Source organism: Gymnoscopelus braueri (genome assembly GCF_963280865.1).
Source record: "Gymnoscopelus braueri genome assembly, chromosome: 22".
Lineage (NCBI taxonomy): Eukaryota > Metazoa > Chordata > Actinopteri > Myctophiformes > Myctophidae > Gymnoscopelus > Gymnoscopelus braueri.
Window position 1 is genome coordinate 16,153,195 of NC_137624.1, and position 17,896 is coordinate 16,171,090.

Consider the following 17,896-nt stretch of genomic DNA (forward strand, 5'->3'; position numbering starts at 1 on the left):
ACATGCCCAAAATTGGGATGTCATTGGTTTAAAGTGGTTAATGAACTCACCTTGTCATTGATGGTTGGTGACAGCAGAATGAGCACAAAGCGATAGGCCACCACAGGGAGAGCGGTGAGTGTGGAGGTGAGGAGAATTGTCAGCCACACGTTAGGTTGGTTCAAAGAGTTTGAAGCCACACCTGATGTTTTCCAAGCATGAAAACCAGATCAGATTAGTTAGCCTCACGTCTTCATCATAGATCTACAAGCTCACAACGCATCGCAAACTTCTAGTACTGCTATTTCTTTTTTTTAATGTAAAGTTCAAAATTGTTAACCACATAACATAAGAGGTACTGGTAGCTAGCCCTGTTCAAAGATCCTTGAAACTATTTACCATCTCTATGATACATTTTCTAGGGGTAATCGTTTTGATTTATGCACTCTAGTCTAGTGGAACTTTCCACCTGGATATGGACTCTGAAAATCCATAAACACCTCCCTAAGGTGCTTACACTGTACAGACAAGTGTTACTATTTAGGGTGAGCAGATTCCCAGGCAGTCACCCCTATCCTTGGTGACATGGCAAAAAGACTGGGGTATTTAAAACAAAACCACTAGCTACACCAGATAGGCCTATTAAAGCATTTATGTTTTTAAAGTCGTGTTGTAATGTTTGGTAACGTTTGAAACACAAAGGATCAGTTTCACTCCATCATCTATACTTTGGGTCTGTAGCTACTGTACTTTTCTCTCACCAAATCTCTTCGCCGAAAATAGCTCACAACGCATTCCGTTCCGAGCTTGTAGATCAGCTTGTATGCATGTATTTTTCTATTAAATTCTACTGCAGAATACATGGCAGGTTGCAGTACACTGTACATGCCGCACACTTTCACAAATCTTTTGTATTTCCGAACACAGCCAATCACCTCAAGTTACATTCTATGCATGGAAGGTGCAAGTTGTTTACTGAGGTATTGTTATTATTACTGCAAATTAATTAATGTATTCTTTCACCCTTTAAAATAAAAAATAAAACACAGCAAAGGAAGAGTCATTATGCCACTCCAAGGTTATTATAGTTTTGAACATTTCATTAGTTTTTATTTTGTTTTGACTTTATCTTTTCAATTAGTTTTAATTTGTTTTTAAAGTGGGTTTGGTAGTTTATTAAAACAAAATTGAAAAAAAAAAAGAAGTTCAGTTTAGTTTATATTACATTCTAATATGGGGTATTTGTCTGGGGCAATTAGTAAACTAACCTTGACTGTGCCACTCACCTATGAAGGGAAAAGTTGAGGTGAAGATGAAGAACATGCCGTTGCTGTACATGGTGAAAGTGACGGCGAAGTAAGCAGACAGACTGCCCCACACAAAGAACTGGTTCAGCGCTGTCCAATAATGGGTGGACAGGCACAGCTTTAAGAAGTCAAGAGACACACAGCTATCTTGAGTGACACATACATACAGTAGGCCAGTGGTTCTCAATTCTCAAATTTTATGTCAAGGAACCTCAGATGTTTTTGGCAGGGATCAGATAGTTACAGCGTAGTCTCACATGGCCAGACTGTTGCCTCCCACAATTTTCAAATGCTTCCGGTCATAGCATCCGGAGATTGTGGAATAGTTGTCTGGCTACGCAAGACTAGAGAGAGAGATGGGGAACGACAAGGAGCAAAGAGCCTCAGAGAAGATTTGAACCCGAGCTGGCTGCACAAGTAGGCAACTGAGCCTTTTAGTATGCGCTCCACCAGGTGAGCCAATGTGGCACCCCCCCGTAAGAGAAGATTTGCCAAAGTTTGTCAACGAGCGTCAAAAGAGAAAACAAGGCTTAAATGTTTAACTGTTCCTCATTTAGCTGGGGACCACCTGGAACCCCCTCAAGGACCACTGGGGGTCCCCAGATCCCACTTCGAGAACTAACGCAGTAGACAAGAGCCGCCACATTCTGGTCCTCGGGCAGGGCTACTACTGCTAAATGTCTACAGTCCTCACCTGGATGCTAACAGCAATGAGCAGACACGTCTGGGCCAGCAGGGCGAAGGACTGGTAGTCAACAATGTCTTTGCCGTCGTCCCGGACCGTGTCACGCATGGCCGCCCAGGGGATGAAGAAGAGGATGAGGGAGCTGTACGCACTGTGCATCATGCAGCGAACAAAGGCCTTCTTACTGAAGTAGGCGTTCAGCTGCCCTGGAACGTAGAGCTGAGGATACTGGAAGCTCCACCGGTCGTTCACATCCTGTAAGTGGCCAGATAGAAAGAAACGTCACAGTCAGGACAAAAGAGAGGGTGAGAGCGAGGGAGATGTAGCCAGAGAGATATAGCAGGGAGAGAACGTTGGACGAAGGCAGAGAAATGAGAGGGGGATAGGATAGAAGAATGTATGTTGTGTGCAAGAGACAGAGAGAGAGAGAGGGGGGAGTTCCATGGGATAGAAAGAGCAAGGGAGAGATAGGGCAAAGGATAGACGGAAGGAGAGAGAAGATGAACAGAGAGGGAAATAGAAGATCAAGTTATTCTTAGAGAATACACAGTACACACTATTACATTAGCACTAGTAGTATACAGTCTACACAATACACCACAGAAACTGAGAAATTATACAGTTAATGTATTTGTGACAAAAGTGTCCAGAATCCTCTGCAATTATTACAGTGTTAGCACAAAGTGTGCACTCTTTCTTTCTTGCTTACCTGGTCAAAGAGACTCATACCAAGTACAGGGAGAGCCGTGTAAACCAAATTGTACAACGTGATGAACCACTCGTCATATACAGTCTGCATGTAAGAACAGCGTAGACATAAGCACACACACACGCACACGCGCACACGCACACACACACACACACACACACACACACACACACACACACACACACACACACACACACACACACACATTAATAATACAACTAACAACATGGCGTAAAAGTATATGTACAAGTCAGTTTGACTATTTATTTATCTATATATTATAGATGCTAGTTACTGTATGTTATGCAGATGTATGTTAGTAACTTATTCACATACCGTATGCTAGGTTTGCTATCCTATAGTATAGCTACATGTAACGATTATTTGATTTCTTTGCACTCGATTTACGGTACCATTTTGGAATGATCAGCAAATGATAATTTGCAACAACTGCCCCCTGTAAATTTGTGTTGTTTTTCCTGTTTTTATGTTTGCTGTTGCTTCTTTGGGGTCATTGTAATTTGTGAAGCACTTGTGAACTGTGGTTTACAGAGGAAGGAATCATGCATTTACTTACTTACACAGGCTACATGATCATTATGGCTACGATATCAGCCTCTGATGTTGCCTCTCACCTGAGCAGAGAATCCACAGAAGAAGGCGTACCAGAAATGAACAAAGGTGAACGTGAAGTTCTTGTAGAAGAAGTAACGCAGGAAGTTGCACATGCGCAGATAGGACCAGCGTCCGTGCACCAACAGGAGGCGCTGGAGGTACCGGAACTGGGCAAAAGAGTAGTCACTTGAGAGCACCGCCTGCATCCCCTCTTGGCCACTGATACCCACACCTATGTGGGCCGCTGGGGTCCGGGTGAGATGAGACGGAGTGGGTACAAACATAAAGAGCAATAATATAAGATATTGTCGCTGTTGCAGAAACCTTGTATAGTATCTCCATATTTCAACTTATTATGTTTTTTGTAAATTAATGCCCCACTTCATTGTACAAGAGTGTTGTGCAAGTAGTGAAGAGCATATCTATTGTATTGTATTGTAACTATACTTTAATACAAGAGGTGCAAAAGTTACAAAGGTGCAGAAAACCAAACATACGATCTTACACGATAGAAGGTTTGGTCACCCCTTTGTACATTATCTATATCAATGAGCTTACCTTTTATCATGCTCACATCGTTGGCCCCATCTCCAATGGCCAAGGTGACTGCCTGCTTGTATTTCTTCACCAGCTCAACGACCTGGGCCTTCTGTAGAGGGGTGACCCTGCAGCAGATCACCGTCTGACACATGCAGGCTGTCCGCAGCAATTCCACCTGAAGGTCTTTTTGCAGAGCATAGGCCTGGGTTGACATGGGGAAAGATTGCAGGAAGGCAAATAGTTGATTCAGCGTACGCTACAGTACAGGTAACTGAAATGTCTTCTTAGGACACCAAAAGACACGCATTATTCTATAGACCGTGGTCTACTGTAAACTACCAAGGAGCTGATCATGGACTTCAGGAGGCAGAAGAAAGAATACGCTCCCAGAATACAGCGCCACAGTGGAGCAGGTCAGTAATTTCAAGTTCCTTGGAGTACACGTACAGTATCTGAGGACCTCAAATGGGCCACACACAACACGCACATGGTGAAACAGGCTCAGCAACACTTCTACTGCTTTCGTTGCCTGGAGAAATTCAAGGTGACCCCACACATCCTCAAGTTGTTCTACAACAGCACCATCGAAAGCATCCTGGTGAGGCAGCACCACTGCCTGGTGAATTTGCCAAGGCGAAGCTAATCATCAAGGACCAGGTTCTGTGCTCTGTGTTCCTTACCTCTCTTCCCTATTCTAACTCTTGCTGTAACTACGCAAGCTCCTGAAAGCTCCTGTCATCATGTGATCAGTATGTGAGTTCATACTGATACTGATACTGATTGTGAACTTACCAGGCTGTGTCCATTGATGACCAGTGCATACTCTCCCTCCACCTGCTCATCCTCCACCCTCTCTTGCTTCAGGCGCCAGAACAGACCTGCACGACTTGTGACCACATGCGGCTGATCTGGTGCATCTGGACACATCTTCCGTCTTGCATTCCTGAACACAGTAAAGGTGCATATGAATTCATTCAAATATTTTATTTTGAATGTTATGATTTAGAAGCCAAACAAGAAGGAATGCGACCAGAGGACTTGAAGACAAAGCAACATTAAAAAGACTTGTGCGTCCGGTGTGCCTTGTTGCCTACTTATTTAATACAAAAATAAATACCTGAATGGACAGAACGCGAGCGCTGGCTATCATTTCTTATATGATTTAGATAACCCCCTTTTCCTATCTTAAATTGGTTTCCTAATTTGTTTAATTTTATCATTTTAATTCAAAAACAAACTAAAAACTGAAAAAACATAACTCACTCTAGTTCTTCTTTCACTTCCTGAGGAGTGTTGGCAGCCACAATGAACACGTCGTTCATTTTCTCCCTCAGCAAGTTGCATGAGTAGCCAATGTTCTCTGCTGTCTCTGTCTCAAAAACACAATGAACATACGTAACAAAAACCACAGGATGGATTTAGGATGACAATATGTACAGCATGTAAAAATTAAGATTAGATGTATGGCGTGCATGATGTACTGTACTCCAGGGCACAGGATGAGATGTAGCGCGTTATGTACGTAAAAAACCCTGTACCCTGTACCAACCCTGTTTATCACCAGTCAGCACCCAGATTTTGATGTCAGCTTTAGCTAGCTGCTCTATTGTCTGTGGCACTCCGTCTTGGAGCTTGTCCTCCACAGCACTGGATCCCAGCAGCTAGATTAGATAGATTCAGGGGTGCAATAGTTAATCAAACGAATTGATTTAATCGATTGTAAATAATAATAATAATAATAATCTTATAAAATCCATCCATCCATCCATCCATCATTTATATCCTGTAGCTACAGTAGACAATGTCTGTGGGAACCAACCATCAGGTCTTTCTCAATCTCTTCATAAAGTTCATCCAGTCTCTCCTCTCGTCCATCCATGGCAGTGCTGGCCTCATGGTGGCGCTTTTCCCACTCTTCTACATAGGCGTCATCCAAATCCTTATATGCCAGGACCAATGTACGCAGACCATCACCAGCATACTCCTGTTGAGGCAAGGTCAAACAAACACAAATTAAACACACATGCGCATATACTAGTGATGCACAGGAATTATAGTAGCACAATTCTCAGGACTGAGCTAAAGGAGTTATTTATTGTTTCTCAGCAGCAAAACCCCATCCCCAGGTGCACCTGAAGGAGGTTAAGACCAAATGAATATTGATGCTTCCATGTAAAGAAGAAATTGGTCTTGACTTGCTATGAGTGTAAATAAGACAGATGGTTTATTATTAAGCAATGTTATGTTCTGATGGGCCTGTGTTCTGTTTATAATACAATATAATACAATGTGGGCAGAATGCTTGATGTCCGCTGTCTGGAGAGTAAAAAAGCCCTCTGGATTAGAGGCCTAGGGCCTCTGTGCGCAGACAATTATGATTCACGATGAAAAGCATAAAAAGCAGTTAGAGAACAGATACTTTGTTTAATCTTACTCTGCTTACTTACTTGGCTAGAGTAAATGATCTAAGCATGATTAACGAACAATGTTTTCACGTCTGGGAAAGTGGCCACGAAGGGAGACACAAGAGGCAGATCATGAGTTGTGCACTAGGTCAAAGTGAATTTATGGGGAAATCGATGTATTTTGTTACACCTAGAAATCACATGCAGATAACCATCTGGCCTAGTCACAAGATGGTTAATATTGCTTAATATTAACTCATTCACTGCCAGAACTTTATTTTTTTGCGTTTGCCCACTGCCAGAGATTTTTAATTAAAAAAAAAAAGTACTCAGGAGCCGAGATACAAAATGTTTAAGTTTTAAGTTAACAATGAAGTGGATGGGAGTCTAGATCTTCAACAAATCATATCTCCTTGGTCTTTGGGTTAAAAAATAAATAAATAAATAAGAAAAAAAAAAAAGAAAAAAAAAGATTTTTTTTTTTTTTGAAAAAAGTAAAAGTCGTTTTAGTCGTTCTTGGCAGAGGGGGCTTAAAGGACAAAAGTCGTTTTAGTCGTTCTAGGCAGGGAATGAGTTAAGAAATTGATGAAAAGAGGAGGAGAGACCTATTGCCTACTGACAGTCTGAAGGGGTATAAATAGTACTAATGTGTGTGCAATCGACAGAATTGGACCAGAGAGAATTTGACCATCGCTTGCTTACGATATGCCACTTGTAACCTAACTGCACAAAATAATTTTGTGAAAAAAGCATTTTGTGATGTCCATGGTGTGTAAGGGCACATCTGCCTCTCTCTCCTGTCTCTCCTCCTATTCTCCTATTTTCCTATTCTCCCATCTCTCTTTAAATTTTTGTATTTTATCCCTGTGTAATAAACACATGCTGCAGGAGCTACAACAATAACTCAATATGCTTTTCTTTGCATGTGTGACTGTGTTGACCCAACCTCCCAAACCCGATATATTTTCTATTGAATCTAACCCGAACCTACCCGACCCACAGGTCAACCCGTGGGACCCGCGGGTTATGGGTTGACCCGTGCATTACTAACAAACACACTGCACATTGTCAGTCATTAAATAATAATATTGCTTAATGCTAAATGTAACAAAAGACTTTTACACAGATGTTATGAATTATAATATATATTGTATTATGCTAATATTCTCGGTTTGTTTGCATTGCATATAATTTGTATATACTATAGCACTCATCTCAGAGCAGAATTTACATGGTAAGTAAATAAAGTAAACATGTAAATAAATAATGTATCACTCACATTGAGGTGAGAAGTGGTAAGCTCCTTCAGTTTGTTGCAGGATGGGTGAAGTCGTTCATAGATAATGGTGTCTGCTCCCTTGCAGTACAGAGTCAGCTTACCTTCAGGGTTTCGGACTGAACAACACATGGAGGGACTTAGAATTTTTCATATGTTTTATCTAACTAATATATTTTCTAAACTCGTTGCATGGAAGAATCTTTGCACACACTAGTCATGTAGTCTACCTGAAAAATGGAAATGATAATATCTTCTTCAATAAACTTTAAAATTCCTGTTGGTACCCATGTTACACCAACATTTTATTACGCATCAAAATCTGTCACTCCAGAGGTCACAGTTTTGCAATTGCTGTAAGTTTAGGTTGAAATTAAATGTGATGCCATTGATAAATTTAAATATCTTATTTAAATTGATAGATCTTAGGATCTGTCAGATCTTCTATCTTTCATGTCAAAATACAATAGAAAAGTCCTTTTTAGATCAACTGTAATTGGATGAAATGGCAGTACTTCCCACAAGTGCCATGAGATTATGTAACCTGGGTGTATCTACTGTAATTAACAATCTCATACACAAACCAACCCTTTACAGGTGACCCTGCCACCCTCTCACCTCACGGGAGCACAGGACTTGCGTTTAGCTACATGTACTTCTGGGGTCACAGAATTATAGATCGATCCAATTCTGGTGTAACACCCATTTTCTCTCAGTCTCACCTATGACGGACATCCTTTTGCGGACGTTATTGAAGTCCAGAACGGCCAGCAGGTCGTAGGTGACTTGCTTCCCCATTTCCATCGTGGTGATGGACTCTGGCGTACGTGACCGAAAGACAAACCCAAAGTTCCTCGCTGCAGTCACAAGAGCACCCTCGTCAGGAGACTGAGCCTGATAGAACAGTTCTCCTTGCAGGGAGGAAAGGTTGAGAGGAGAGGAATAAAACACACACAGTAATCAAAGAAAGGCACGCTGATTTGATCACATTCTACGTAAATGTCTAGTTGACCATTCAGATTGCTTGCTCAGAAATGCCTGTTGTATTTGGATAATAGCTGAATGGGTAGAGAGGCCGTCTGGGCATCAGAAGGTCCACGGTTCATAATTCATTGTTTGTTATATTGTATAATTCTATACACTGTTGTGCTGTAGAAGATGCCTACCTACCTTCTTTCTTCTCCTCAGACATGACGGTGTGGCACAGCGCCAGCAGGCGAAAGAAGGCCTGGGCTTCTGGGTTTCCGTCTCTCACCGTCTCCACCAGGCTGTGGTCGTGAAAAACGAACTTGGGGTCGGCCAGCTTATTCCAGGAGAAATCCACTTTCTCTGTCTTCTGCAGAAGAGGAGAGGAGAAATGACAAACACTGAGTTTGAGAATACAAGGTGTATCATCATACTGTCATATTGTCGATGTCGGGCAGAAACCTTATGTACAAAACAGTTACTTTTCAGGAATTCTTTTTTTTTATAAAACCCACAGAAACACCTTCGTCCCTGTTTTGGAACTTTCAAAATCTTTCAAAACCTTTCAATAATAGATCTACAAGCTGTGACGCATCGCAATGCCATATGTGAGCTTGTAGATCAGTGATTTTAGTTACTTTTACACTAAAACTATAACATAGTATAACATAGGGCATTCATTTATTTAAAAAGGTTTCTCTGACAATATTACTTCTGTCCCCTCACCTCTGTTATTTCCACCCTGTGTCCAGAAAAGTCGAACAACTCCCCTGGATAACAGAGGAAAAAAAGATGATCAGAGACCTAATGTTCAATCAAAGCTGGGTCCAATGTTGTGGTTCACATTCTCGTAATGCATTCCCACAACTGCTGTTGTAGTCCTGCAAATCACAACTTTCACACTTTCATGTTCATTAATATGAATGTGATGATGAGCATAATGTTTTGTTCTACATAGTATGTATGGAAGGTGCTAAATAAATTCAGTTTTACAGAAGTACTGTATATAGGCCTTAAGTGGTTAAGAAAATTATGGTTTGTTTAACAAATCAAACCCTGATAATGTTATTACCGTATGACTTTCCATTGATGGAGCACTTGTTGAAAGTCATAATGTTCTGTGTGAGGGTCCCGGTCTTGTCACTGAAGATGTATTTGATCTGTCCCAGCTCTTCGTTTAGGGTGGTGGTTCTGGCCTGGGCGGCTGTGTCATTCTTGGGGTAGTACATCTTCCTGTCCCAGTCGATGTAGAAGCTGTTGCCCAGACGTATGATCTCCACACTGAGCCAACACACAGATACAGAGGCAGGTACAATAGATGATGGACAGACAGACAGACAGACAGACAGACAGACAGACAGACAGACAGACAAAAGTCCCGGGGACTTGTTTCCATTGAGGTCCTATCATGTATTAAATTCATCAACAGAGCATATAATATTAACACATTAATACATGTCATCAACACATACAAATAGCTATATTTACAGAGGCAGACAGACAGACAGACAGACAGACAGACAGACAGATACAGTATGAAACGGATGCAGACAGCAGAGACAAACGATAGAACAACAGAGAGGCAGACAGACAGATACAGGGAGGGAAAGAGTGCTTATGTGTTCACCTGACATATAGAGATATGGGGACCACGGTGTTGAGGATGATGACGTAGGACCAGAAGGAGAGGAAGGCTGAAAAACCAGCACTGATGTCATCTGGGCGTGGGAGAAATGCTGTGAACACAGATCCTTCCCTCACCTCCCAGATGGCATTGCCAATGGCCAGGATGGTGCACATGGTGGCAAGGAAGCCAAAGATCTGGTGAGAAAAAAGTGAATAATAATAATGCGATTATACTACTGTGTATTCTGCTGCTGAAACAAGTGCAGTTTCACTTGAGAAATATAAAGTTTGTTTGTTTGTTTGTTTGTTTGCTTGCTTGCTTGTTTCGTCTGTCTGTCTGTCTGTCTGTCTGTCTAGTTAAAGTTGTCTGGCTGTCTCTGAGTCTGTCAGGCCCATATATGGACTGGACATGCCCGAAGCCAGCGCAAATTGCTGTTGTTAGGCAACTGATAACGTCAGCGCAAATCAGTGTTGTTACAGAAGGTTTCTGTTGCGTGTGACGTCAGTGAGAGGCAGAGGGAGGGAGAGAGAGAGGGAGATCAGCGAGAGAGACAGTACACACACACACACACACACACCACACCACACCACACACACACACACACACACACACACACACACACACACACACACACACACACACACACACACACACACACACACACACACACACACACACACACACACACACACACAGTTCGCTAATGTTCAATGATCAATGAGCTGATAACATTTTCTGCTTTCATATTGCACGCGTGTGTGTGTGCGTGTGTGCGTGCGTGTGTGTGTGCATGTGTGCGTGCATGCATGTGGGTTTGGCAGATGTGACAGACTTACACACAACACAAGCACATTCATTAAGTGATCGATGCTGGTTCGTTTGAACGTTGTCTTTCCACAATTCTGCATCAGCTTAGTGTCTGGACCTGGAGAGGATGAAATACATAGAATCATGTAGACATATACCGTCAGTCATAATTGACATATAAACATACAGGGCATAAAAAGTTACCGTATTTAGTTACTGTATAATTAAAATATACAAAGAATAGTCTAATAACGGCATGACATCCCTCTCCAAGTTACTAAAAGGGTGCACAAATTAAACCACTTTCAACCTGGCATCCCCATTTTGGGCATGTCATTCAATTCAAATTGAGTGAAAATACTCACATTCAAAATTTGTGGCAATAGCAGATCTGCCCTACACTTTGTTATGACAAAGTGTAGGGCTTAAGTGGTTAACATGTGGGGGGGTCTCAGCTTGTAAAGACGTAAAAAAAAGAGGGGGTTCCAAGAAAAAAGGTTGGGAACCTATTGCACTGCAGTGTTGCTTGGCTTCAAGAACAGATCTTAAAGCGAATGTGTCGCATAATTGCAAAACAAAAATTGAAAGTTACATCCATCACAAAGTTCAGGCTCACCTCCAAAAACCACCAGGCCATAGCACCAGCCTGTGTTCCTCAGGGTGCATCCTCTGAGGAGAATTTTGTCATTATCCAAAGAGTACGAGTCTCCATTCAGTGTCAACGTCCCCTTGAATTTGTCCAGGTGGTTGTTAGGAGGCTCACACCGCACCTCACCTGGTTAATAAACAGATAAACAGAGAGAATATAATAAAGCAGAGAGAATAATTACACAAGCATGGCAGGATTGCACACTTTCTTTTTTTGTAATTGAATTCAAGTGTCAATCAGAGCCATTGAGCGAGAGAGAATTTCAACACCCATAGATTTCTATAATAATACATTCCAATAATATTCAACATTCTATAATTTATTGCCAACATTATATAGTTTTGGCAATAAAATAGAGTTTTCTTTATTCTCCTCTTACCGTTGAAGTTGGCTAGTGCCTCAATGCTGTTGCCCATCTCTCCAGTTACAGTCAGGGCCTGTTTCACCTTTAGGTTGGTCTCCCTGTGTGTGGGGGTGGGGGACGACAAGAGGTCAAGTGACTTGACTTGGAGACGGGTCACAAATGAGACTTGTATTTTGGACTTGGACAGAGATACAGAGATACTTAAAACCTCTTTATACATATCATCGTTGTTGGGCAGAAACCTCCATATTTCAACATTTTATGTTTTTTAGTAAATTAATGTCCTACTTCATTGTTCAAGAGTCTTATTATGCCCTTGTAGGCCAGCTATTTGAGTTACTTTTGATATATTTGGAAAGTTAAAGTGGTTTTGGTGGTCTGCAGTTTTTAAAATTAACAAATGAAAAGTATAAACAAGAGCTTGTGACTAAATAATAACTACTATCGGATCCCATCCTTTTCCCATTTCCTGAAAAGTAACGTTTTTGGACCTATAAGGTTGCTACCCGACAGAGACAATATAGCATAATTGTAATTGTAAAAAGGAAGGACATATATACATTACCCATCTAATTCAGCAGTTTCAATGTAAATCAGATTGAGAGGCTCACTGCTGGACAGCAGCAGAAGATCAGCCTAGAGAATATAAATATAAAATACATTTGGCATTAGCATGCATCTCACCTGTAGATCATGTCCAGATATTATTTAACCAGATTCTAAATACCTGTCATCCCATATACATTATTGTTGCTGTCAAGCTAAAACATTGTATCTCCATATTTAAACTTTGTATGTTTTGCTGAAGGAGTTTGAGTATCACAGGGTCTTGTTCACGAGTGGGGGGAGGATGGAGCAGGAGATCAGGCAGAGAATCGGAGCAGAAGGAGTGGTATTGTAGTTGCTGTACCGTACTGTTGAGACGTAAAGAGAGCTGAGCCAGAAGGCAAAGCTCTCGATATACCGAGCATTCTTCGTTCCTACTCTCACCTATGGTCATGAAGAGTGGGTTAAGACCGAAAGAGTAAGATTGCGGATACAAGCGGACAAAACGAGTTTTCTCAGACGGGTGGCGGGCCTCTCCCTTGGAGATAGGGTGAGAAGTTCAGTCATTCACGAGAGACTCATCTCTTCACTTGGAAAGGAGCCAGCCTAGGTGGTTCGTGCATCTAGTACAGATGCGTCTCTGAGGTCCTCACTGCTCGTCCCACTGGGAGGAGACCCCTGGCAGACCAAGGACCAGATGGGGGGATTATATCTCCACACTGGCCTTGGAACGCCTCAGGATCTCCCAGGAGGAAGTGGCTAATGCTCAGGAAAGGGAAGTCTGGAGCTCTCTGCTGGAACTGTTGCTCTTGTGACCCGATTCCGGATAAGCGGTTGAAGATAGATGGATGGATGTTTTTCGTAAATGAATGCCCTGCTTCGTCATACTACCCAATGTCACACAAAAGTAGCAAAAATAGCCGATTTAAGGGATTGGACTTCAATCCATCCCCAGAGTGTCTGAGGTGCATTTACACCCAAGTTTTTATAATGCTGGGTGTAAAAAGGCCAGGGTCTCAGAGATAACACAGGTGCTTGCTGTAGATTATGATGATAAGATATCTTGTATTGTCCCCATTGGGATCTTTGTCTTGATTCTATACTGATGCTACTATCTCTAAAAACCATCAACACCAATGCATAGTGAAACCTGTATAATACCAATACAAACAATTATGTGTATTTATGCCACTTGCAAAATGTAGCTTCATGTGCAAACACCATTTCCTGAAGTAAAAGCAGTTTTTTTATAGTTGGTACTGTAGGAACAGGAAGAAAAGAGCTGTATGTGTATTTAAATCTGTATGTATGCATTTTTAACCGTGGCATTTTATGTCAGTTCCACTTGTCCACAAACTTACTGTGACAAATTGGTTGTTCTCCAGTCTGATGATGTCTCCAACTTGAACATTCATCCATTTTTCACTGCTCATCCTGGTGAATTACAAAGACAAAGTATAAAATGATAATACAAATTGGTGCAAGAGAATATAATTACTTGGACAGATGGTTGAATTTTGTTTTGGTGGCCAAAGAGAGTTGATCTACGAGAGGCAAGGCCTGATGAACAGCCAGACATAGATTTTTCTGTGAATTTAGTTTGCGTGGGCAAGTGACTTACTCTCCATCGATGAGGACATCCACCTTGCGATTATTTACCTGCCTGTCACTTTTGTGTCTGTTCTGTTAGGTTGGGATAGCAGAGGAAGGAGAAAAAACAGATTTGATACAGAAGGTCAGAGCGCTGTTACTGTATATAGACATAATATGGCCATTTGATTTAGATTTTGGCAAGTTCAGTAGTTTCAGGCATTGGAGCTTCATTGTTTCGGTTTCAGAGTGGATTATTCAAAATAATCGTATCTCTATTCTTTTAATGTATTAATACTTTTTTCTTTTTTTTAAATATAAATGTTATCCCCCAAAATATTTAGCCCTTTTTCTCCCAGTTTAGGTCAATTATGTCAATTAATCCTCCCCACACATTTCTGTGTTGCCACCGCTCTTGCACCCTATATTGGCTCACCTGCCAGTGAGGATCCCCCACCAGGCGGACAAAGCGTCTCTTTAATCTACTTTTGCGTTTATTTATGGGACTGTGCACGTTAATGAACATTCAATACATGTACTTGTACAAGAAATGAATCAATTGAACATGATGTCACGTAAACATGCCTGATTTAGCTACGGATCCATCCGTAGTCCCACAAAAAATATATACAATAAACAACTGCCTACAAATAAAAAATGTAAATTACCATACCTAATTTAAGCCTAACTAACAACCTTAATACCAACTATAACGTCTAATACTTAACCAATAGAATATCTAAAGACTATTTTGACATATCTAAGATTAAAAAAATGATCGACGGTCACATGTTTGAGACATTGTTTTAGTTGTGTTTTTAAAGGTACACAGTGGTGGGGTTTTCCCTTAGAGGCTAATCCATTATAGGCTTCCCTTGATGGAGAGGACATTCTGACCAAAAGTGGTCTGCCTACGATAGACTTCACAGTCCCCTCTGGGGTCGTCTGACCTAGTGCCACGTCCAGTGTCTCTCTTTCCTGGGGATAAAATCACACACTGGAAGAGGAGCCAGTCCATGTAGGCACTTACAGTATAGACAAAGCATTAAGACCCATTAAGACCGGGAACGCATCAGTGTCATTTTAAGATTTATTTGGCTATTCAAAAATAGCATATATGCAAGCTCATAGCGCGGCACTCGGTGCCGCGCTATGAGCTTGTAGATCTGCTATTTTTGAAAAATCTTGAACATTTGTGCAAATCTTTGAATATATATGTTTTAAAGCGAACATTTTTAACTCCGATCTGTGCTTCTGGGGGTCCCTGGAACAACATATTTTGAGATGGGGGTCCGCAGCAAAATATATATTTATGCGCCACCCGAGCACCTTATAATACTTTTTAATATCTTGATTATCTAGCCTCATTTAATGATCTGCTGTCTTGATAGAAAATGGGCATTGTAACTTACGATGTCATCGTTGGCGTCCTTGATTGCTGTCATGGACAACACCAGCATCAGAGGAACAACCGTGGTGAACCAGGAGAGAGAGGAGATCGCTGGAATTACCTGAGGTCAGAGCACACACATACACACATACACAAACACACACACACACACACACACACACACACACACACACACACACACACACACACAAACAACTTACAAACCGCATATCTGGCATAATCCAAGCAGTGAATTGCAACATATCAGTATTATACGTTTATATATTCTTTTATTCATTTTTTTCTAAAGAGAAAGAGGTGAAAATGTCTAACCTGAAGGATGAGGAGGCAAAAAAAGTAGGCATTGGCAAGTCGCTGGAGCTGCTCAAAAAGGTTAAGTGGCAGGAAGTTGAAAAGGTTGTATTTGGAGGTCTTGATGGCATTGTCCTGAGAAAAGAGCAATGCCTCATTTGTAATTTGTCGTACAACGGTCCCATGCACCGAAAATAGCCCATCTACAAGCTCACAATTGTGTGCTAGAGTATAAATTAAGCATAATGGGTCACACTGGTGAGCAGCTGAGCATAACATCCACTATACTGTATATCTGACACTATATGAATAGATAACTGACAACAATCGTCGACTAAAAAGGATTACTGGATTATAATGACATACACAACATGGCCATAAATACGTAAGATACCCCTTCTAATTACTATTGATGAGTTTCAGTTTCAAGATATATAACTCTGATTGGCTGAAGTGCAAGGGGACTGGCAATGTGGTTCAAATGTCGAGGCAAAGCCTTTGTGGTCCCATTCTGTGAGCTTGTGAGAGAAGTATGTAGCATGTAAAATCACTCATCCTCAGTTGCAGCACTCACTAATGAATTCCAAAATGCCTCTGGAAGCAACATCAGCACAAGATCTGCTTGTCATGAGCTTCATGAAATACTGCACGTTTTCAGGGCGAACAACTGCAAACAAGTAAGATCACCATGCACGATGCCAAAGCATCAGCTGGGATGCTAGAAAGCTCATGGCCTTTGGAGCAGTGGAAACACTTTCTCTGGAGTCATTAACCTCTTGAACCCTATACTTAGTTGACCGCTCCTTTTTTTCCTCTACATAAAATCTCTTCGCTGAAAATAGCCAACTGTTATAACAGCAAAGGGGTGGTCAACTCCATATTAATGGCCATGATTTTGTAATGAGATATCAGACATAGCGGTGTCCACATACTGTACTATTGACCCATGTGGTGAATAGGCTATACTATATATGACATACCTTACAATAATTTACCACTTTTACGGGCTGTATGAGTCAATGTAAATAAATATCTAAAGCCCACTAAAGTATGTCCTTATCAGAATAACAAACGGTTTACCGAAATAAATAACTTTTTGCTCTTTCACTCACAGCATACTGATAGGACAAGTTGAAGGGTCTGTCATTGGCTCGTAGGAATCTCTCCTCCTCTATAAGAGACAACACGGAATACATTGAGATTCAAATGTTAGCTAAGGCACTTTTCTCACCATGTATAGCAAAAGTACAGAAATGTGTCTAGGTTAGTAGAGATTGATAGCATATGGATAATGTATGGTTTCACGTATATACAGTAAATAGTAGAGCAGGGAACAGTATTCACGTTGTGGACATGCTATCTGTCTACACATCAAAAGGTACAATTATAATCCTATACAAAGACACTTAGCCTGGGATCTCACCTTGCACTTTCTCCCCACCACACAACTGACCAAAGGATGACACTAGTGAGCCCATCTTCAGCTGTATGCTCACATATTACATCTAGAGAGGAAGAGAAAGATTTGGGTAAATTGCTGATCAATGTAATGTAGCACCAATAAGTGAAATGAACGCTACAGTATATGCCTAGTTAGGAAACAGGAAATTGTGGTAAAGTAAGAGGAACCAGTTAATGGAAGCACAGACAGGTGTGCTTTTTCAGTGTTCAAATAAAATAGAAATTCTACCAGAGGGAGTAAAAATGACAGCTTGTGAGTCTTCTTTCTTTCTTTCAAAATATTGATCATTTACTAAATGCATTTCTGCTACATGAGATTGCCCTGGTGGGTCCACCCTGGGAAAGCCTGTCCAAGTCAGTCTAGATGACTTTATGATTCATCATTGAATTGAATGAAATAAAATTATTGTACCTTTTTGAACAGCCACCAGTGGTGACATGCTCATTTACAAAACCCATCTGTTCTAGTTATCCATGGTTGTTAAGACATCTAGCCACTCCTTTCTCAACCTTTTGTACCCCAGTGATAATCGATACGATTTAGGAGGAAGATAGTAATGACCCTGAACATTAGACTTCTTATTTCCGTATTTAGGCTTCATCAAGTCACCAGCCTACATTCTTATTTACTAACAGAATCTGCATAATGCATGAATATAGACATATAA

The 17,896-nt window shown here is 41.1% G+C and overlaps 1 protein-coding gene across 1 annotated transcript; it reads right to left on the bottom strand.

Annotated features, from left to right (window-relative positions):
- Positions 1–550: 550 nt before the first annotated feature.
- Positions 551–17,245, bottom strand: LOC308078870 (phospholipid-transporting ATPase ID-like; the record flags this gene model as incomplete). The annotated part of the gene is made up of 26 exons (XM_080420213.1): positions 551–555; positions 1,266–1,404; positions 1,981–2,226; positions 2,681–2,764; positions 3,316–3,539; positions 3,854–4,037; positions 4,628–4,778; positions 5,099–5,204; positions 5,358–5,496; positions 5,655–5,819; positions 7,520–7,635; positions 8,239–8,427; positions 8,687–8,852; positions 9,209–9,252; positions 9,555–9,763; positions 10,110–10,303; positions 10,946–11,034; positions 11,533–11,691; positions 11,945–12,107; positions 13,106–13,153; positions 13,837–13,909; positions 14,097–14,158; positions 15,478–15,576; positions 15,789–15,902; positions 16,880–16,938; positions 17,191–17,245. The coding sequence occupies 26 exons, from the start codon at positions 17,243–17,245 to the stop codon at positions 551–553; spliced, it is 3,282 nt and encodes a 1,093-aa protein (XP_080276339.1).
- Positions 17,246–17,896: the final 651 nt, after the last annotated feature.